Source organism: Barbus barbus, assembly GCF_936440315.1.
Source record: "Barbus barbus genome assembly, chromosome: 29".
Lineage (NCBI taxonomy): Eukaryota > Metazoa > Chordata > Actinopteri > Cypriniformes > Cyprinidae > Barbus > Barbus barbus.
Window position 1 is genome coordinate 10,974,151 of NC_136757.1, and position 22,307 is coordinate 10,996,457.

The following is a 22,307-nucleotide window of genomic DNA, read 5'->3' on the forward strand; positions in this document are numbered from 1 at the left end:
TTTCAGTTCATTTGCAGTTTTCACTAGGATAGTGCTCATGCTCTGGGTTGTAACCCGCCAGTGCAAAGCATTCAGCTGCTTTTCTGTCACATTCACAGATGAACATCTCACAGGGGCGATTCTTGTCAGCTGCAAGAAACAAAAAATTAACAGTCCAAATATGTGCCACAAGCCAGATGCAGTTTAGGTCTCAATTACTAACAGAACTTGCAGATAGACTTCTTTAGTACAGTCTGTCTTACTGAGCATAGCATCTTACCATTGCAGGTGACTTTCATTGCCGCTTTGTCACATAAGAATGAGTAGACTTCAGTGTAGGGGTTGTCTAAAATACCCCAGCAGTCTTCATGTTGCCATGAGTCAGAATAACACTGATCATGCACCTCACAGCACCTAGAGGGATGATTTCAAAGTTTGTAGCCTTCACTTTTTCATCAATAATCATATTTTAAGCAGTTAAGGTTTAAAATTGTTTGACTGTAGTACATTTTGCAATGCATGCTGCCTTAATAAATAAATTAATTTGTGCAACATGCACTTTTGAACATTTGAAGAGTTCAGATGCAAAAGCCTCCAAGAGCCGCTTGAAATTTTCTTCTAAAATGAGCAATTTATCAGGCTCCTATGTTTATGTTCAGTTATTTCACTTTAATGGCAATGAAAAGAACCTATTCATTGCTATTAAAGTGAAATTACTGAACCTACACATAGGAGCCTGATAAAACTGCTCATTTTAGAAGAAAATTTCAAGCGGCTCTTGGAGGCTTTTGCATCTGAACTCTTCATTTATAAACTATGCACTAAACTTCTCAGCCTGAGAAGGCTTACGTTTGATTGACAAAACTGATTCAAATGAATAAATCAGTGTCAGTGTAACTGGTTTAAATCTGACCTGTCCAGTTCATCCACCGGGGTGCCCGAGCCTCCTTTTCCACAGTAGCAGCCGTAGTCTGCATAATCCAGTAAAGGCCAGCTATCAGGGATGGTACAGAGGATCATAGCCCTGAACTGCCACAGCGCTCGGTAGTCTAGAGTTGCCAGCACTGTTGAATGTGATAGTTTATCAGTGCTTCATACTGATTAGCAATCTAATGGTGCAATAAAATCTAAACAACTGTATTTCTTAATCAACAACTGTTCTGTTACCAAACTGTCTAAAAAAAAAAGACAAAATGCTTTTAAATTTTAGGCTTTTTCCCACAAAGCTATAATTTTGCTTCAGAAGATTTGGAACATAGTACACATGAACCACTTTTATTTTATAATTATGATTTGTGCATCCTTTTTGAAACTTGACAACTTACAGTATGTCATTATATGGAAAGAGTGGCCAGGATATTCTTAAATAAATAAATCCACTGTTCAAAAATGATTTTCCACAGTAGTCAGATAGTCATACAGTTCAATGTCATATGGGTCTAAAATGGCATTGAGGGTGACAGAATAATAAATGATGACATAATTTAAATTTTGGGTCAGCTGTCCCTTTAAATTGGCCAATTTGAAGTTTGCATCATTCATAATGCAAACTTCACTATTCAATAGAAGTAGCATATGCTATGTGTTTATGACCTAAATTAATCTCATAAAATCTTTAATTCACCTTTTGCCTTATAAAATAATTATGATAGGTGTATAGCACTTTAATAAGACTGGCTTGTTTCTGCTTCATCCAGTGGTTAGCATACTGGTGAACCAGGGAGCACAAGGTCATTTACAACACAACCGGTTTAACCAATTAGGTTTAATAAATAATTACTATATACTATAAATTAAATAATTATTTATATATATGTGTGTGTGTGTGTGTGTGTGTGTATTATTATTATTATTATTATTGTTATTATTTAGTCATTTAGCAGACGCTTTTATCCAAAGCGACTTACAAATGAGGACAACAGAAGCAATCAATTGTAGTATTAAAAAAACTAAAAACAGATCCAAAACTAAAAGCTAAAACTTTATAAATACTACCTATACACATTTTAAAAATAAAGAAATTAAATAAAAATGACAAATGCATACAACACAATTTCAAAACTTAACATTTAAATGAAAAAATAAATAAAGCTAAAAACAATTCAAAATATTAAAGAACAAAAGGTATAAGAGTATAATAATGATTCTAACATAACACTAAGCCAAACACAAAAAAACAACAACTATATATACTGTGTGTATATGTACAACTACACACACGTACATGCATACATAAATATATACACATTTATAAATTCAATATATATATATATCATTTCATTTTCATTTAGTTTGTTGAAGTATTAAAATAACTCAAAATTAAATAAAACTAAAATATATATATATATATAACATTTGACATTCATTTACACAGTTTAGGAACAAGACGTAGTTTTCAAAATAACTTCAATTTAATGTGGGAATATTATGTTAAAGTTTAAGAGCAAAACAACAATAACACTAAATTATAGACACTGCAACAAAATGTGTGTCCACATTTTGCAAAGCTAATTTCACTCTACAATCTTTTCATATGCAGTTTTCTGACTTTAGGTCTAGTTTAAAGAAATACTACACCCTAAATTAAAAATTCTGTCATCATTTTCTAACACTCATGTCATTTCAATCCCGACATTCTTTCTTTTACAAAACACAAAGCCCATTGCCTTCAACTCTGTGGAGAAAAAAAAGCTTAAACAACATTAGGGGGTAAATGATTACAGATTTATATTTTTATTTTTTGGTAGTATCCTTTATAGCATTCCCAGAAAATATTTTATCTAATAATCAAACAACAAAACTAGTTAATAGTTCAATGATTGGACTCACTAATAAATAATTGTTAAAATCGGTTTTTCATATAGATTCAGTGTATGTTAAATATTTGCTTTGCCTACATAATAAAATATAATTAAATAAAACATTAATTTAATAGTAGAACATATATTAAGTGTACTCACAGGTGGGCAGACTCACACTCAGGATCACAACAGACAGGAAGGTATTCATGGTGAAGACTAGATGAGCAGGTATTAGCCGCCATTCTTTTATAGGCCTATAACATATTTATATAACCTTGATGGGAGGAGCACATTGATAAGTGTGAATTATACACGTAAAATAATATATGTGCATGCACACAAGTGCCCAAATGTACTGTTGCTGAGATTGTCACAGTTTTGTGCAAGTTGAGTATGTTTGTGTACACTTGTGTGTGTGTGTGCTTTGATCTTTGGGAACATCAGCATATGTTTGCCATTTGCACAGCTGGTACAAGAAGAATTCACTTTTCTCAAAAAAAAACATAATTGGAAAACGTTGCAAAACACTTGAGTACAAACTGCGGTCAGCACACAAAAGCTTTTATTTTTTAAGTGACCAAAATAACAACAAATAACACAATTATGCTCAGTGCATGCACATTTCACTTATTGCAGGGTATGCAAGCTGCAAACACTCGAGGACAGATGATTATTGGAGGCATTATAAGGGGATTGAGCAAAACACTCGGCTGCAGTCTTGTCTACTTGTAGATTTCATACTCATTACTGTCTAAAAGAGAAAAAATAGGTTGTAAAAAAGAAGTGTGCTTTATTAAATATGCCCTTGTAGTGTACTTCAGCTCTTACTTGCACATAATATAATTTGAAAATGTCCTTACAGACAAACTGAGTTAATAGCTGAAGGAATGAATGGTACTCATGGTATGAATGAATGGTATTAAAATGTAAATATTTTTGTATGAGAAATGTTTGTGAATATGAGCCAACCTTGTGTAACAATATCAGGGGGCTGTTCCATAAATCAAGATTAGAGTATAAGCCAGGCTTATTTCGGTTAGTCAGGCTTATTTTTGGTAGATTCGGTTTCATAAATCAAACTTAAAAAAGTTCAAACTCAGTTACCCCGGCAACTTATGCTGGCAAACTAACCTGGTCCGGAGCAGGCTAACTGTCAGGCTAAGCTGAGCTCCTCTAACACCGACCAATAGGAACGCATCGATATTACCACTGACTCTCTCACATACAGTCAGTTTAATTTATTATCGGTCCAAAAATAAAAGTATACAGAAAATACACCTTAAATAATCAAATAAATAAAAAATAGGCTACAACCAACTGTATTTAATGTATTGTGCCCAAAATGTAGGCGAATGACATTTTAACATAGTTGCTACTTGTGCATTCAGTTGATTAGAAGTTTCTAGCCATGCAGCCTTTCTCTCTGAATTTATGACAGCTGTACCTTTTATGGTTATTAGAACATTAAAACATTACAATCTAAAATGGCTCTTTAAAGCATTAAAGCATAAAAACACAATCAAAAGTTAAAATCACTGAATTAAAAATGTAAATTTATAATAGAAATCAGAGTACATTTTAACTGATAAGAGGAACACACATTTAACTCATTTGAGCTAGTGATTAACAGTTGCTGCTATCATAAAAATACACTTATATGTAGTAAAATTCTATGTGTCACATTTAATGTCCAACAACAAATATTTTAGCAGAATGTATATTTTATTCAGATTTCTTGCGCTAGTATTCTATTCTGCTCTGTCTGTGTAGCGCGCATGCGTTCTCTCGCATAAGCCCCGCCCACTCCTGACAGCTAAATGGATGGTTATGCACTGAGGAAAACACAATGTTTCAAATGCGTTAAACAGCACAAATATTCGCTGTTTGCTATGGTGGATCGATTTGATCCATGATCGACATTAAGGGCTGCTTCAGAATAAGCGTGTACGTCACATTATCCTGACTCACTGAACCTGGATAGCATTAGTCAGATTGCGTGAACTTGAATTGTCGTTTATGGAACCGCTTTAGTCCCGATTGATTTCTTAGCGTCTTTTATGGAACAGCCCCCAGGTCACATGACCAACGAGTAAAAAAACAACAACAAAAAAAACGTTTTCCATAAATCAAATAATTGTCTAAAAACAACTAAAATATATTTTCAAAAGAAAAAAATATGAATGTGTGAAAGATGATTATGAATACAGTGGGACAAAGAAGTATTTGATACACTGCCGATTTTTCAAGTTTTCCCACTTACAAAGAATGGAGAGATCTGTAATTTTCATCGTAGGTACACCTCAACTGTGAGAAACAGAATATATTTAAAAGAAAAATCCAGAAAATCACATTGTATGATTTTTGAATAATTAATTTCCATTTTATTGCATGAAATAAGTATGTGATACAATATAAAAATAGAACTTAATATTTGGTACAGAAACCTGTGTTTACAATTACAGAGGTCAGTCGTTTCCTGTAGTTCTTGACCAGGTTTGCACACACTGGCAGATTTTGGCCCACTCCTCCATACAGGTCTTCTCCAGATCTTTCAGGTTTTGGGGCTGTCGCTGGGCAGCACGGAGTTTCAGCTCCCTCCAAAGATTTGTCGGCTCCCTCCATAGATTTTCCATTAGAGACTGACTAGGCCACTCCAGGACCTTGAAATGCTTAAGGAGACACTCCTTAGTTGCCCTTGCTGTGTGTTTGGGGTCATTGTCATGCAGGAAGACCCAGCCACGACCCATCTTCAATGCTCTTACTGAGGGAAGGAGGTTGTTGCCCAAAATCTTGCGATACATGGCCCCATCCATCCTCCCCTCAATACGGTACAGTCGTCCTGTCCCCTTTGCAGAAAAGCACCCCCCAAAGCATGATTTTTCCACCCCCATGCTTCCACGGTTGGGATGGTGTTCTTGGGATTGTACTCATCCTTCTTCCTCCAAACACGGCGAGTGGAGTTTATACCAAAAAGTTATATTTTGGTCTCATCTGACCACATGACCTTCTCCCTTGTCTCCTCTGGATCATCCAGATGGTCTTTGGCAAACTTCAGACGGGCCTGGACATGTGCTGGCTTGAGCAGGGGGACCTTGTGCGCACTGCAGGATTTTAATCCATGACAGTGTAGTGTGTTACTAATGGTAACCGTTGAGACTGTGGTCCCAGCTCTCTTCAGGTTATTGACCAGGTCCTCCCATGTAGTTCTAGGCTGATCCTTCACCTTTCTCAGGATTATTGATACTCCACGAGGCGAGATCTTGCATGGAGCTCCAGTACGAGGGAGATTGACAGTCATCTTGAATTTCTTCCATTTTCTAATAATTGCGCCAACAGTTGTTGCCTTTCTCACCAAGCTGTTTGCCTATTGTCCTGTAGCCCATCCCAGCCTTGTGCAGGTCTACAATTTTGTCCCTAGTGTCCTTAGACAGCTCTTTGGTCTTGCCCATAGTGGAGAGGTTGGAATCTGATTGATTGAGTGTGTTGTAACGTAATAAAAACGTAATATATGTCATTTAAAGAAATAGTTTAATTTAGCTCAAAGGGAATCATTTATGATTTTATAGGGAATTTTGAACAGACTCACCGTTACGGCGATTCACTGAACCAGCCGTAGAACAAACTCTGCACTGGATATTAAAATCCAAAATATAGTGAAAACACTATTAAATAGGTAGACATGGACTATTCAATATAAATAAGATTTTATTTATATAAACCTAAAAAGACATAAACTAATCTAACACATGAACACAAACATTCACACATTCACACGTTGCAGAAAGAAAGAAAGTAAGGAAAGGATGAGTTTAAGAGAATGAAAATGTGAAATCCCAAGTTTACAGCAATATGTTCAATTGCATAGACCTTAACAACCATCAATCACTTATTTAACCCTCGAGTTTCTCAATGAGGCTAAAATTTATATTAAAGACACCAATTCAGTTAGAATCTGGAGGCGCTACTTGCTTGCATTGCCTGTGTTAAGGGGTTTCCTTCGTTGCAGACAGGGGGTTCCCCGAAGTTGCTGATTGGCTGGAAGTTCAATAGTCTTTGAAGTGAGGTCTTGGCATTGGCTGAAAATGTGGAGTTGGTCTGGTTGAAGTTTGAAGCGAGTGCAGTCGGAGCTGAACTTTGCAGCAAACTTACATTAGAACACAAAACTCCATGGAAAGAAAAGAAACTAAAGTAAAAGAATAAAAATAAAAAGCGGTAATGGGACTAGGTGGTTTTCTTCTCATTGTGGTAGCAGCTGGCACGTGGGCTAGAGCACACTCAAAGAGCAGCGTCAAAACGCGGTGGCAAAAGAGAAGAAGAGGAGAGAGAGTGACTAAGAGGACCAAGAGAGCATTTTTAAGAAGAAGAGGACCAAGAGGTTGTAAGAGAGCATTTTTAAAAAGAAGAGGAGAAGGGTGACTAAGAGAGAGTTTGATGGTGTCCTGAGTTTTTAAACTCGGCTTCTGGACACATCCCCTCTGGTGTCTTGATCAATTAGATAGACTATTATCTTAGCTAGGGGTGTTCCTTCCGTCATAAATCAGCATGTTATCAGTAACATGGTCCGAATTTTACACACTCATGCAAAGTATAATTTTGGATGTGATTTCTATAACCAAAATATGATACATTCAATTAGTCAATATAGTTTAGTAAATTGAATAGTTCAATTTGGAAATTGTTGTTCTAATTTGGTTCAATACTTTGATTCTTCGATCAAGTTTGGTGATTAAATTTGTTCGTTTCTTCTAAATTGTCTGAGCTTAAGAATGTTCACCTTTAGTTTCTGGTGGCATCATTTGTGGTAAAATGAATTGAATTGAAAGTTGCTGAGATTGTTACAGTTTTGTGCAAGTTGAGTGTGTTTATGTATTGTCAACATGTACCTACTTAACCATATTTTGGGGCCTGTACCCATTTTTTATGATGTGCCTAAATTTGTATGAGCCAAACCTAACAAAATCTCCAAAAACCTCCCTTTGCAGATGTCCTCATTTGCATAACTAGTATAAACTAGTATAAAATTAAACAAATTAAATTAAAAGTTTTTCATTTATTTTTTTAATTGTAAAAATGCAGAATGTTTTCTGTAAGAGGTAGAGTTAGGTGTATGGTTGGTAGAATATACAGTTTGTACAGTATAAAACCATTATGCCTATGGAATGTCCCCATTTAGATAGCTAAGTAAACGTGTGTGTGTGTGTTTTCATCTTTGGGAACGTCAGCATGTGTTTGCAATTTGCACAACTGCTACAAGAAGAATTCAGTTTTCTCGAAAAAGCATGAGAATTTCATGAGGCTTGGAAAAAGTTACAACATGCTTGAGTACATGCAAAACAGCTGTCAGCACACAAAAGTTTTAAATGAACAAAATTACAACAAATAACACAGCTATGTTCAGTGCATGCACATTTCACATATTGCAGGGTATTTTGTTGTGGTATATAAGTTTGATTGTGACTGTGAATGCAGTGAGAGTGGTAAGAAAGCTGCTAATCTCTCTGGAAGCTGAGCTGCAAACATTTGAGGGTAGGTGATTATTGGAGGCATTATAAGGGGATTGAGCAAAACACTCCGCTGCAGCCTTGTCACACTTACAGATGAACATTTCACACTCATCATTACTGTCTGAAAGAGAAAAAGAGAGGTTGTATAAAGGAGTGTTTAATTTTAATAAATGCACTTCTCATGTAACACTATAATATAACACTATAATATAATATGGCTTCAGAAGTGGACATTTGACCGAAACTGCCTTGCTCTCAGTTGTTGAAGCCCTAAGACTTGCAAGAGCGGCTTCCAAGTCTTCATTACTTATCTTGCTGGATCTGTCCGCTGCTTTTGATACGGTCAACCACCAGATCCTCCTGCCAACCCTACTGAGAAAGGGCATCTCAGGAACTGCACTCCAGTGGTTTGAGTCTTACCTCTCAGATAGGTCCTTCAAGGTATCTTGGAGAGGCGAGGTATCCAAGTCACAACATCTAGCCACTGGGGTGCCTCAGGGCTCAGTTCTTGGACCACTTCTCTTCTGTCTACATGCCATCACTAGGTTCTGCCATTCAGAAACATGGCTTTTCATATCACTGCTATGCTGATGACACTCAACTCTACCTCTCATTCCATCCTGATGATCCGACGATAGCTGCTCGCATCTCAGCATGTCTAACAGACATTTCTTGCTGGATGAAGGACCATCACCTTCAGCTCAACCTAGCTAAGACAGAACTGCTTGTAGTTTCAGCAAACCCATCACTTTATCACAATTTCACCTTCCAGTTAGGCTCATCATAACTTCTTCAAAAACAGCCAGAAACCTTGAAGTTGTGATTGATTATGAGCTGAATTTCTCAGACCACATTGCTAAAACTGCCCGGTCCTGCAGATTTGCTTTATACAATATTAGGAAAATCAGACGCTTTCTTTAGGAACATGCAACACAACTCCTTGTTCAAGCCCTTGTTCTCTCCAGACTTGATTATTGCAATGCTCTCTTGGCAGGTCTTCCAGCCAATTCCATCAAACCCCTACAATTAATCCAAAATGCCGCTGCAAGATTAATCTTTAATGAGCCGAAAAGAATGCACGTCACACCTCTGTTCATCAATTTGCACTGGCTACCAATAGCTGCTCGCATTAAATTCAAGGCATTAATGTTTGCCTACAAAACCACCTCTGGCTCTGCACCACTTTACCTAAATTCAGTACTTTAGACCTATGTGCCCTCTAGAAGCTTGCGTTCTGCAAGTGAACAACGCATTATTGTGCCATCCCAAAGAGGCACAAAATCACTTTCACAGACTTTTTCATTAACTGTTACCACCTGGTGGAATGACCTGCCCAATTCAATCCGAGCAGCTGAATCCTTAGCCATCTTCAAGAAACGGCTAAAAACACATCACTGCCATCTTTATTTGACCCTCTAACTCTAGCACTCTCTATTCGAATTCTATTTTATCTATCTGTTTTCTTTTATTTAAAAAAAAAAACACGCACAGACACACACTTGACCCTCTATCAATTACATATTTATTCTGTAACTGCTAGCTTTTCTTGAAAAACACTAGCTTTCTTTTTTTTCCATTCCATCTACTTGTTTCTTTAAAAAAAAAAAAACCCACTAGATTTCTTTTCTATATTCTATCTACTTGTTTTCTTAAAAAACTGTACTGTGCGTGTACTGCATTAGGCTAACCAAGACTTGTTATAGCACTTGCATGTTGTTCTTTTTTTGTTGGTTTTGATTACTTCTGTTGTCCTCATTTGTAAGTCGCTTTGGATAAAAGCGACTGCTAAATTGCTAAATAAATGATATATTCTTCATGTTGATATATTCTGATGATAATGATATATTCTCCCCGCCTTTTCACTCACCCAGACACGTGACTGTTTTGGTATTCTCATCACACTTGTAGTCATATGTATTTGTGTAGGGATTGTCAAACACTGATGAACAGGACGGAAGGGAATTTGCTGTGCCATAGCAGGCGTCGTGGGTAAAACAACACCTACCAGGTCATCAGAGAAAGAACATTAATAATACAAAATTACTCAGAAAAACCACTGTGTGACACTAACACATTCTCACTAAATACAATAAAATAAACGTACTGGTCGAGCTGGTCAACAGGTTTCCCTGTACCACCTAAACCGCAAAAACAGCCATAGTCTGCAAAGTCCAACAGCGGTGTACTGTCCGGTATTATACACTTAATCGTGTCCTCGAACTGCAGCAAGTTTTTAATGCTGTTCAGATGAGCTACAGAGAAGATATTACTGGTAAACTCAAATGTTTTGAATCAGATTGAGTAATAAAACAAATCTACTGACAGGAACAAACTGCTAGCATGGTAGAATCTGTCGCATTATTTACACTACCATTCAAAGGTTTGGGGTCTGTAAGGTTTAATATTTTTTCAGCAATGATGCATTATATTGATCAAATGTGTTAATTTTGTTTAAATCAGTTCACATAAAATTAGGACACTTTAATGAATCAGTATTTCATTGTTAAGTATGTTTGAGCTAATAATAAGATTAACAATACTTACATGTTGGTAGAGTCACAGTAAGGATCAAGAGTGTGAGATAGATAGCCATACCACTGGAAGAAGCAGATAACTTCATTATGTATATATTATTGTAGATCTATGAACTTTACTGTTGTTTTCTCACACATTAGGGGGAAAAAAATAGATTTCTCAGAGATTAGAAATTTGCTGCAGTTTTTTGTCTCCTGCCTGAGATCCTGGGCCCTCATTTATCAACAGTGCGTACACACAGATGTGTGCGTAATGAGTGTGTAAGCACAGTTTCACGCAACTTATATGTACTTATATGTTGGAATGTGTTTAAATATAAGGACAAAATATAGAACCTTTTCTATACACTGTTGATAAATGAGGTTCCTGGAGCTTATAACCATGTTCAAAAGGCCATGGGGATCAGTTTAGAGAATGTGCATATTACTTTGGATAAAAATTGGATGAAAATTAAAATATACCAACCCAAACTCTCTTTTTAGAAGCTGTCTTGTGCAACATTGTTCTAAACTTCACACCCCTTACAACCTTTTACCTCTAACTATTAGGCAGTAGGCCCAGAGGCTCTTCTTGAGCACAATGATTGTGCTGTGCAGTTTTATTCCTCACTTGTCATCGCCTACAAGTGTCTTCTGAATAAATAAAGGCATGTTGGAGAACTGATTCTGGTTGGGTGTGACGTGGATTCACATGTCAACTAAAACACACCTTTCTCTTGATGCCGTAAAACACTGTCAAATAACAATTCTCATGAGACAAACTGCCTAAGCTATATGATGCAAAACACAGTTTAAGACCCCAGGAGCATGAATATTCAACCTGCTTTAAACAAATACATACTTCACACCACTGCTCCAATTACTGTGTATTTTATGTATTTATAAATAGTGTATGACTATCTGTTATGTAATCTAAATATAGACATATAGAGAGCAGGGTTGTATAAATTCTAAAAGGGCTTAATTCTAAACTTTCATTTTATTTATTATAAATGACTAAATTAATATGTGGGATAATTGTATCTTAGGATCTTACTGTAGTCAGTGCATTACTCTCAATAACAGCGCAGATGTATTTCTGACTATATTATGTGAAACCTTTGCATTCTACCATTTAATCATAATGTTCGTAATGGAAAAGTCAATATAATAAAGAAAATATACAGTCAATATAACAATGACTATTTCATCTTACCTCCAATATGCAAAGGCTTCCTCTCTGGTTGAATGATTAAGGCACTATAAACGCTGTAATTTTCCGAGCTAAAGCGTTATGCCAATGACTTGCACCGTATCACTGTCTCTTCCTTTTGTAGACAGGATTTTTAAAATTATTTGTACATGTGAGCAGCTTGTTATTTAAGTCAACCAGTCTGTCGACTAGTTTGGTGCATTAAATACTTTGCATTTTTCATTAAACCTGTCACATACCTTTATGACAGAGAAAGAAGACTTTAACTGAACTTCACATCTCAAAACAAGAGAGAACAAAGTAAGCCCCTGGCAGCCAATTTAGCCAAATCCTTTCAGTAACAGGTGGCATTTTCCTTTCCTTTTTTGATATAAAACAGAGTTTACACTGAAAATGTTATCAGGCTGAATTTAAATGCATTCATAACGTATTTAATTTTTTTCAGAATTCTTGACAGTCCTATTGGAATTTGTACCATAATGGCAAAGGATCACACTGAGATCAAATACGAATTTTTAATGTCTTGTTGGATATTGTGTAATCACAGTTTTGTATTGTTTAACATTAAATCGTAACAGTCTTATTGAGAACTGTTATCTAAAGATCTAGTTTTTTGTTTTGGTGTAACTCTTAAAAATCTTTCCTGTGTGATCTTTTAGGATGGATTCCAAATTATGAAACAGTATCACCGGAGCCTAAAATTAACACTCGACAAGTGCCTGCATAATTTTTAGTAAGTGTCATGAGTTTTTTTTTTTTGTACTTTGTTATAAACCAGGTTTCCATCCAAGGATTTTTTTTTTGCGAAAAAATATTTAGCGCTTTAAAATAAAATATTTATGATATAGCTGATGGAAATGCCAATTATCGATTAAATTTCTCATGTGTAGACAAAATCTTTTTCCGTTTAACTTTAGAGCATAAATTCCATATAGATACTACAAATGTTGCAAAAATTAGTTTGGAAACACTTTTTGTCCAGAAAAGGGGCTTTAACGCAAATAAATGTGGTGTCACATGACTGAATTAGCCTATAGGCAGCATCCTGTTCATGGTGTTGTTCACTGTTAAAGCACCTTTCCTAGTAGTTCAAAAGCGCATTAAATCATATTCATATTATTAAATTGTATCAAAAATTATTTTATACATGGCAAGAAAAATAAGAGTTACCTCTCAAACCTACTTATCTTAATTTGGTGTTAAAAAATGTACAGTGCACTGTTCAGTTTAAATAGCCTGTAGTCCGTGCCTTTCAGCTTGACCACCATAGCCCCGTGATATTATGCCAAGCACATTTTGTTTTACATGAACGTGAAGTACAAAAGTTTAAATTAATTTGTTTTGGCTTGTTAGCTTTCTTATATTTTTATTCTTGTTTTGTTCTGAGTTCTTTCTACCGTTAAATTTAAATGATTTGTTGTGGAGTGAGAGGAAATAATTTTTTTTTTTCATGTTTCTTCAATATTTTTGTCTATTATGACATGAACAGGCTGTGTTGTGGAGTCAGTAGGCTATGCTTAAGGCGCCAGCGCGATCACTTGCGTTTTTTTGTTTGTTTTTATTTTTTCCCCTTAGAAAAATATATTTTGCATATGGGCCTGTTTCTTTTATATTTAATAGCTTATATTTTTCTCCGTTAACAGGTGCATGAATCCTCACGTTCATGTTGTTTATGCTGCTTTTTGAGTGTATAAAATGAACACATTTAGGTATTTGTAATGGGTCAAGCCACCTATCAATTTAAATTTTATTTAATTGTAATTTAACATAATCTTGTGGGTTAACGGTTAAAATGACTTAACGACCGTCGGTTAGGAGAAATAAAATAACCGGAATGAACATTCATATTTCCTATAGACGTTAATCAGAAAATGCATTTAATAGAGACAATGCAAAAAAAAAAAAAAAAATTTTATGCATTTAACAAATGAAGCTAATCGAACAGCCCTGCTCTAATCCGTTAACATGGGTGCGGGAAAAAATATGCACCACATACATTCTGCAAATTGAGTATGTGTGAAACAGGCTTAACACTATGGACTGCTCCGTTTGCCAAAACTTGCAAAGGACAAGAATCTCAACGTTTTTAGGACAAAAAAAGATAAATCAATAAATCTGTATGTTGTTTTCTTCTTTTAAGTAAAGGACAAATTAAGAACATTGTAAATATGTTTAGTCATTGTACTGTCTGTTTTTGCAAAAAGAGTTTCATGGCCGGTAAATTTGATCAGGTCACCGGCCATTGGCAGGTGTGGCAAAAAGTTAGTTTTAGGCCCCGAGTATCACACTAACTTTGATAGGCTTGTTTTCAAGGCTCATGCCAGGCTGGTGTGTTGCAGATCGGAGATTTCCTGCAAACTAAAAACACCACAAATATTTAATTCCGTTTAGCAGGTCTTTCAACATTGTATCCTGGTAACATCACAACAAAAACACACACACAACTGTCTCAGTCAACCCTAATAATATTTTAGCACTGACCAAAACTGTTGCCATGATAACTGTGAAGGGATTTCGATAATATAGACTTGCTTGCAGAAACCATATTTATCTGCAAGAGAACCTTCAATTACATATGTGCAAAATGTGACAACAACCTTGCATTGAGAAAAACAACCGTAATGCATCATACCCATATAGACAGATATGTAAAGCAGCAGAACAGTTAAAAATGATAGCTTATGCAATAAAATACACTATCAGTGTTCAGTGTGGGATTGCTTCATGTAAACAAACAATACACAAATAATGTTTTAGTGTGCATTTTATTAGCACAATGGTCCATTCATCAACAATTCTTATTTTATTTGCAGATATTTCTAAATCCAGAGCAACATGATGGGAATATTCACATTAAATGTCAAAAGTCTTTTAGTAACATCCCAAGAATCAAGATCTCTAAGAAAAGATGAAAACAGACATCACAGATGTCCTTTGAATGATCTAGGAGTATTTTGAAATTCATAAACTGAAAAGCCACATACAAAACACCTCTGCAAGCTGATATTTTTACATTTAGCACACGCATTGATTATGTGTGCAAACATTGTAGATACTGATTTATGGATCGGACGCTGACAATCAGAAACACACAAATATAAAGTCACAGAGACACATGCATTTGGTGACATTTGATAGGTATGGACCCTTTCTTAATAGCATTTAGCAGTACAAGGCAGAAACCAGAGAGAATACTGTTGGTGGATTGAGATCATATGGGCTTGTACAGCAGTGTGGTCACATATTTCTTTTTGTACCGGTGTGTTGCACTTAGGACCATCACGCCATCCTGTGTGAGGAGAACAAAAAGATGCACATCAGTGTGTGATATCAGCTGAAAATGCTGGTCACCTCTACTATATGCAAAATAAAAATGATTAAAGGGATAGTTCACCTGAAAATAATAACTAACTTACTCAATAACTCATTACTCACTCATATCTATTAAAATAATGATACTTTTATGGTGCTTTTGTTATTTTTGGACAGCAGCCCTGTCATTCTGTTAAACATCTACTTTTGTGTTGCTCTGAAAAAAAAAAAGTCATACAGGGTTTGACTGAAATTAGGGTTATTAATAACAAAAGTTTAATTTTTGGGTGAACTATCACTGAGGGTGTGGACATTATTAAAGAATTTCTAGTATGAGTGTCTTTCTAAAGTGTGTGGGTAGTTTGCTGCCAGACCTTGATGGAAAGAGCGTACAGGTGGTTGAGCATCACATGGTTTGGTTCAGGCAGCAGGGTTGGGTCACACTGTTAAAAGCAGACATGGGAACAAGTTAGGGAAAGTCTCCGCTTTCTAAATTTACCCAGACTCAGCCATTTCCAACTATAGGCTCTTTATCTTCTCTTATCTCTCTAAGCCCAAAAAGGAACCGCTTTAACTGTAACACTGCATTTACAAAGAATCGACCTCCTCTCAAATCACCTGCTTGGTTTCCATCAGAATTCATGTGTGTAAAAAAAAAAAAGCTTTAATATCCATTTGTGTTTAAGTGATGGAAATAATTTAATGCTCCAGAAAGCTAGCTAAATAAATAATCAAAACAACAAAAATATACACCATTGTTCATTTTCTATTTCTTTTAAATACTATTACATTATTTATTTAATATTATGAATGCAGTTTTTATATTACTTTTCTAAAATTACTAAAACTTAAAAAAAATTATCAAGTTTTAGTAATTTTGCCATATGTTTTGTCATGCGATTTTGTGCTTAAGAAAAACCTACATTTATTTGATCAATGGTACAGAGAAAAAAAGTTATATTGTGAAATAGTATTACAACAGAAAAAAAGTAAAAGTATATTATAATAGAAAAACGTTTTATGTGATCCAAAACTGAATTTATCATCAGCCATTACTCCAGTCTTCAGTGTCACATGATCCTTCAGAAATCCTTCTAATATGCTGATTTATTATCAATGAAACAGTAGTGCTGATAGATATATATATATATATATATATATATATATATATAGAGTTCAAGTCAAAACTTTACATACACCTTCTTTCAGAATCAGAACCAAAATAAGAGGGATCATACAAAATGCATGTTATTGTTTATTTAGTACTGACCTGAATAAGGTATTTCACAAAAAAGATGTTTACATATAGTCCACAAGAGAAAATAATAGTTGAATTTATCAAAATGACCCCGGTCAAAAGTTTACATACACTTGATTCTTAATACTGTGTTGTTACCTGAACGATCCAAAGCTGTGTTTTTTTTTTTGTTTAGTGATAGTTGTTCATGAGTCCCTTGTTTGTCCTGAACAGTTAAACTGCCTGCTGTTCTTCAGAAAATCCTTCAGGTCCCACAAATTCTTTGGTTTTCCAGCATTTTTGTGTATTTGAACCCTTTCCAACAATGACTGTATGATTTTGAGATCCATCTTTTCACACTGAGGACAACTGAGGGACTCATATGCAACTATTACAGAAGGTTCAAACGCTCACTGATGCTCCAGAAGGAAAAACCATGCATTAAGAGCCGGGGCGTGAAACCTTATTGAATTTGAAGATTAAGGTAAATTTAACTTAATTTGTCTTCTGGAAAACATGTAAGTATCTTCTGAAGCTTCTGAAGGGCAGTACTAAATTAAAAAATATTATATTTAGGCAAAACAAGAAAAATGTACTCATCTTCATTCTGTTCCAAAAATATTAAGCAGCACAGCAGTTTCCATTATTGATAATAAATCAGCATATTAGAATGATTTCTGAAGGATCATGTGACACTGAAGACTGGAATGTCTGATGAAAATTCAGCTTTGCATCACAGGAATACATTTTATTTTAAAGAATATTAACAGAAAGCAGTTATTTTAAATTGTAATAATATTTCACAATATTGCTGCTTTTTCTGTATTTTTGATCAAATAAATGCAGCGTTGGTGAGCATAAGAGACTTCTTTAAAAAAATAAATAAAAAAATGAAAACAGTGAGCAGCCGCTGTCATTGGGTGATCACATTTCTGTTCAGGATGTAGCAGAGCAGTACTTACAGAGATTCCAGTGTCTTTGTTGAGGAGCACCTGCAGCAGGTGTGGAGGGAGAATGGGAGGAGAGCGCATTCTGTCTTCTGATTTGGTTGAGTAGGCATCCTGATGGTACGGTCCAGGTGGGGAGCTGGATAAGTCTGATAGAAAAAAAGCAGAAGATCAGAACCTCTAGCATATTTTAATTGCTTAACAGTGAATAGATTTATATTGATTTATATTTACCTGACATGTCGGCACATTTCTCAGAGTCTGTCTTCAGTGCATCAAAAACCTCAAAGTCTGTTTTACTCACTTTAATGACATTATTCACCACACCTGACTTATTAGTCACAACAGGCTAGAAGTAAATAGAATTAATTAAACAATGCAAGAACAGGTTTCAAATTACATTGCTGAATGAGGATTATCAGATAATCAAACATTATAAGAAACTCTTTCCCACCGCTTTGGGGTCTAATATCCAGTGTCCGTCCACATAGAACTTATACTGGTGCTCGCCTTCTGGCAGGTCAATTATGGCCACAAAATTATTATGACTGTTAAAAAGAGAGAGAGAGAACAAAACAGTTAGGAAAAGCAAGTGGAAGATTCTTTCCTCTTTCTACTCATGATGACAGTGAATGAAAAGGAGGCACATTCTGGAAGATGCCTTTTGGCTTTCAGCATGAGATCACCAGTGTCCTCTGTTGTTGTTTTCTTTTTTAGTTTCTTTCCTGTGAGTGAACACTGGCCCCTAGTGTTGAGCATGTAAAAGCACAGCAAGTGCTGTCTTGATTTCCCAGTTTTAGTAATTAAGGCCAAAACTACAGTATCAGAGAGACCGAGTGTTCTAATACTACATGAACATAAGGAAGTGTTTCCTTTTCACTTTTGAAATGTGTAAAGTTAGACAATTATGTACAAGAACGTAGTTGAAGGAATGTTCTGGATTTGTTGTAAGTTCAGCTCAATGAACAGCATTTGTGGCACAAAGTTAGTTTATGAGAGAGAATTTAAAAGTAGAAATGTGAAGAAAAATCATTTTATTTGAACTACTGTTCTATAGTTTGAAATCTGTAAGATTTTCAACAATGGGTTTGAAAGTCTGTTACACTCACTAAGGCTGCATTTATTTGATCAAAAATTACAGTAAAAGCTAATATTGTGAGATTTTGTAACATTGTGAACTCTTTATTTTTTATATATATTTTATTAAAAGCTATTACTCCAGTCTACAGTCTCACATGATCCTTCCGCAATCATTCTAATATGCTGCTGATTTGCTGCTAAAGAATCATTTCTTATTATAATCGGTGTTGAAAACAGTGGTGTTGCATCATTTTTCAGTGGAAATCATGATTTGTTCAGCATTCCTTGATGAATACAACGTTCAAAAGAACAGCATTTATTTCAAATAGAAATGTTTACAATGTAAAAGTCTTTATTGTCATGTTTGATTAATTGAATGCCTCTTTCCAGAATAAAAGTATGACCATAAAGTTTTGAACAGCAGTGTACATGAACTCATATGTAAAACCTTCTTTGTGGTTTTAGGCATTACAATGTCTCATTGAAATTCATGTTTGTGCAAATCAAACTTGCGCCACAAAAGCTGTCAGTTGAGCTTAAAATGTACTAAATATGGATTACTCCTTCTAATGCATTTTACTATTTGAATTTAGCTTCTCATTTTCCTCTGCTGTCCCTTGAGTCTATCTGAACAGATCCACTATTGAGGACCAGCTGACTTGCACCACCTTGTAGAACGTTTAGCGCTATAATATTTCAGATGATGCAAATACCTCCTGCTGTGTTTCTTGTGCTAACATAGTCTACTATGTCATGCTAATGATCTGTCAGCAGTCACCTTTTAGTCAAGGGGATTTTGCTGGACCAGTTGTTGAAGGAGCCAGACAAGTAGACCTCTTTCCCTGGACCGTTCCAGCAGAACACAGTGGGCCTTTCCTCTGGCGGGGCTTTAGTATCTGATTCTTGATCTTGTCGCCAGGCTAGAAACTCCTAGTAAGACAGAGAGAAAGATGGATGAGGTGTGTACAGCTAATAGAAGCAGAACAGTCAGTTATTGCTACAATAAATGAGTTAAGGAACATGTTTTCAAGGTTAATTTTTCACTGTAACCACACCACCTTGGCATCATCTGTCTGGAAGATGTCTCCGTCCTCCGCATTGTCCATTAGGATTTTGGGTCGAGCGCCATCTTTGCTACCACGGCTCTCTCGCCTTTGTGTCTTCTCCGCTCCGCTTCTCTCACTGCTGGTGTTGCCCATGCTGCTCCTTATTTACATGCATTTTAATGAGACTTCCAATTTTGAACAAGAGCTTTCTTCACAGTTCTTCTCACTCAAAACACTATTCACTTGGGGTCTTAAAAGTTCATTTTTAAGGCGATAATTAACCTAAAAATGAAAATTCGGTCATGATTTACTCAGCCTCAAGTTGCTCCGTATGAGTTTCTTTTTTCTGTTAAACACAAAAGATGATATTTTGAAGAATGTTGGTCACCAAACAGTTGACGGTAGCCACTGACTTACATAGTATGGAAAAATTACTATTAAAGTCAATGGTTATTGTCAATTGTTTGGTCACTATTGTGCTTCAAAATACCTTCTTTTGTGATCAGTAGAAGAAAGAAACTCAGAGTTTGAAAGAATTATAGGGTGTGCTGCCTAAATGACGACAAACATTTTTGGGTGAATTATCCCTTTAATATATTGTAATAATGTTCTTTTCATACAAGAATTTCCAAAGTTCAGGAGTTTCCAAAGTCTAAGTAACTATAAAATGTGACCCTAGACCACAAAACCAGTCGGATCAGTTTTTTGAAATTGAGATTTATACATCATCATAAGCTTTCAATTGATGCATGGTTTGTTAGGATAGGGCAATATTTGGCTGAGATATAACTATTGAAAATCTGGACTCTGAGGGTGCAAAAAAAATAAAGATAAATAAATATTGAGAAAATCGCTTTTAAGGTTCTCCAAATTAAGTTCTTAGCAATGCATATTACGAATCAAAAATTCAAGGAACATGATCATAATATCCTAATGATTTTTTAGCATAAAAGGAAATCGATAATGTTGACCCACACACTGTATTGTTGGCTATTGCTACAAATACCCGTGCTACTTAAGACTGGTTTTGTGGTGGTCCAGGGTCACAAAGTGGCAGCGACCAAAGTAGTTCATGTGGTATCCATAACAACCGTACGGATGCTGGCGATTAGTATCAGATGGTAAGTCGACAACAAGAAAAGTAATGTCATTTTTTTCAATTTATTAAAGATTTACTTATACGACAAATATGGCAAAACCCTTACTATTTTGCTTTTTCAGATAATCGACGTTTAGTCAAAACGTGCTAGAGGCGCGTTATATTTAGGCTAAGCAATTTGACAGATATAGGCTTCCTTTCAATAAAACGTTGTTAAAATACGCACACGGTTCACAAACAATGCAATACGAGCGACTAAAGAAGTAACATAATCTTTGACCGCTGTTTACATTGTTTTGGAAATCACCTAAACGCATTTTATACCTACACGGCGTTTTTGTGCAGTTTTAGCAGTTTGGAGCTACATAGCCGATTCAACAGTTCAATAAGCTAACCTAAACCCCAAGGAACTCAAAATTGGGATGTTGTTTCTTTGGTCATATTTTGACACCGTTTTTTCTTTGTTCCTGTTCTTGTAAGTCTCGCCAACAGAAACGGCCACAGTGTATCTCCGTTTCATCTCGGACTCTGGTGATTTCCCTCATGAATAAATATCTTACCTCTGAAAACTTTATTTGCCTGTAGCCCACGACTATGTTACTTTTCATAACGCCATTTTCACATTGCCTCACAAAAAGGTTAAATGTTAAGCACACCTCTTCCGCCTGCTGCTCGGGGCAAAGAACAGTCAGCTCTGCGTAAAGTTAAACCGGCGGAACACATTTCGCTACTTCTGTAACACGTTGTTTTTCGCGTTGTCTTTCTCAAACTTATATTATTCACATATTTGTTTGCTACAAATTAATGCCGTGTAATCTGCTACTTGTTCATAAACTGCGTAAAAAGTGCAGTTTTGACTGCGTACCTACGGGTTGTTACAGAAACATTTTTAATGTTATGTATGAGTTTATAGTAATCAAATGTAGGCCACTTACCATCAGCTTTATTTCATTTTAATTATATGAAATGTGGTTTAGTTAAAATAATAAGGGAAGTATTCGAGTTCAAACAGCACATAATGTTTTTAATATTTAAAATATTTTATTAGTAATTTTAAAAAAATACACATTTTGAAGTAATTCTAATTTTATATTTCATAGTTGTTTAATTTAAAAAATATTTATTTATTTATTTTAGGGATTATGCCAGTGGGTGTGTCCTGTGATGGAGTGAGCCAGCTGTGTTTGAGTGTCCACACACGTGTTCATCAGAAGCTTGCGACGGCTGTTCAGTTTCGCAGTGTCATGACATGACTGGCAATGAGGTACTGGGATAAGTGGAACTGTATCTGCGAAGCACACCTCAATAAACACAGACATGGGTGGCAACAGTAGTGAGACGGACCACCAGCACATCTTGGAAAAACATTAGTTAGTAACTAAGTGAGATTGATGGCAGTGATACACTGATTACTATTACTGTAATCACTCGTACATTGAAAAAGTACACTGAGTACACTGAAAACTTGCCAATGAAACACAAAGTAAATACTACCACTGGTATACCCTTGCATATTTAGCTTGTTTGCTGTGATTGCCAAGACTCGAGACAGATTTAGCTATATTTAACCTTAACT

General features: G+C 35.6%; 3 protein-coding genes across 3 annotated transcripts; all 3 read right to left on the reverse strand.

The window, feature by feature from the left end:
- Positions 1–2,988, reverse strand: LOC306849061 (phospholipase A2, minor isoenzyme-like; the record flags this gene model as incomplete). Its single annotated transcript, XM_079383923.1, has 4 exons — positions 1–129; positions 260–393; positions 893–1,043; positions 2,940–2,988. The coding sequence occupies 4 exons, from the start codon at positions 2,986–2,988 to the stop codon at positions 8–10; spliced, it is 456 nt and encodes a 151-aa protein (XP_079240049.1). The 3' UTR covers positions 1–7.
- A 3,481-nt stretch (positions 2,989–6,469) lies between these two features.
- On the reverse strand, positions 6,470–12,128 carry LOC306849060 (phospholipase A2-like). The gene is made up of 5 exons (XM_079383922.1): positions 12,014–12,128; positions 10,829–10,881; positions 10,389–10,536; positions 10,152–10,285; positions 6,470–8,405 (listed from the first exon to the last, which is right to left on the reverse strand). The coding sequence occupies exons 2-5, from the start codon at positions 10,875–10,877 to the stop codon at positions 8,191–8,193; spliced, it is 546 nt and encodes a 181-aa protein (XP_079240048.1). The 5' UTR covers positions 10,878–10,881; positions 12,014–12,128; the 3' UTR covers positions 6,470–8,190.
- A 2,628-nt stretch (positions 12,129–14,756) lies between these two features.
- LOC306849667 (5'-AMP-activated protein kinase subunit beta-1-like) lies at positions 14,757–21,431 on the reverse strand. Its single transcript, XM_079384860.1, has 8 exons — positions 21,292–21,431; positions 19,645–19,792; positions 19,365–19,516; positions 17,961–18,054; positions 17,741–17,855; positions 17,522–17,655; positions 15,697–15,765; positions 14,757–15,299 (listed from the first exon to the last, which is right to left on the reverse strand). Exons 2-8 carry the CDS (start codon positions 19,783–19,785, stop codon positions 15,222–15,224), a joined length of 783 nt encoding a protein of 260 aa, XP_079240986.1. The 5' UTR covers positions 19,786–19,792; positions 21,292–21,431; the 3' UTR covers positions 14,757–15,221.
- Between the last annotated feature and the right edge of the window lie 876 nt (positions 21,432–22,307).

What these genes read in the sequence shown, in the direction of transcription:
- LOC306849060 (XM_079383922.1), bottom strand. Translation starts at nt 10,877, where the DNA reads ATGGCTATCTATCTCACACTCTTGATCCTTACTGTGACTCTACCAACA. An exon ending in CCTGTTGACCAGCTCGACCA is followed by an intron (nt 10,286 to 10,388) that starts GTACGTTTATTT and finishes ATGACCTGGTAG; the next exon opens with GTGTTGTTTTACCCACGACG. An exon ending in CAAAACAGTCACGTGTCTGG is followed by an intron (nt 8,406 to 10,151) that starts GTGAGTGAAAAG and finishes TTTCTCTTTCAG; the next exon opens with ACAGTAATGATGAGTGTGAA.
- LOC306849667 (XM_079384860.1), bottom strand. Translation starts at nt 19,785, where the DNA reads ATGGGCAACACCAGCAGTGAGAGAAGCGGAGCGGAGAAGACACAAAGG. An exon ending in AAAATCCCCTTGACTAAAAG is followed by an intron (nt 18,055 to 19,364) that starts GTGACTGCTGAC and finishes TCTTTTTAACAG; the next exon opens with TCATAATAATTTTGTGGCCA. An exon ending in GGATATTAGACCCCAAAGCG is followed by an intron (nt 17,856 to 17,960) that starts GTGGGAAAGAGT and finishes ATTTACTTCTAG; the next exon opens with CCTGTTGTGACTAATAAGTC.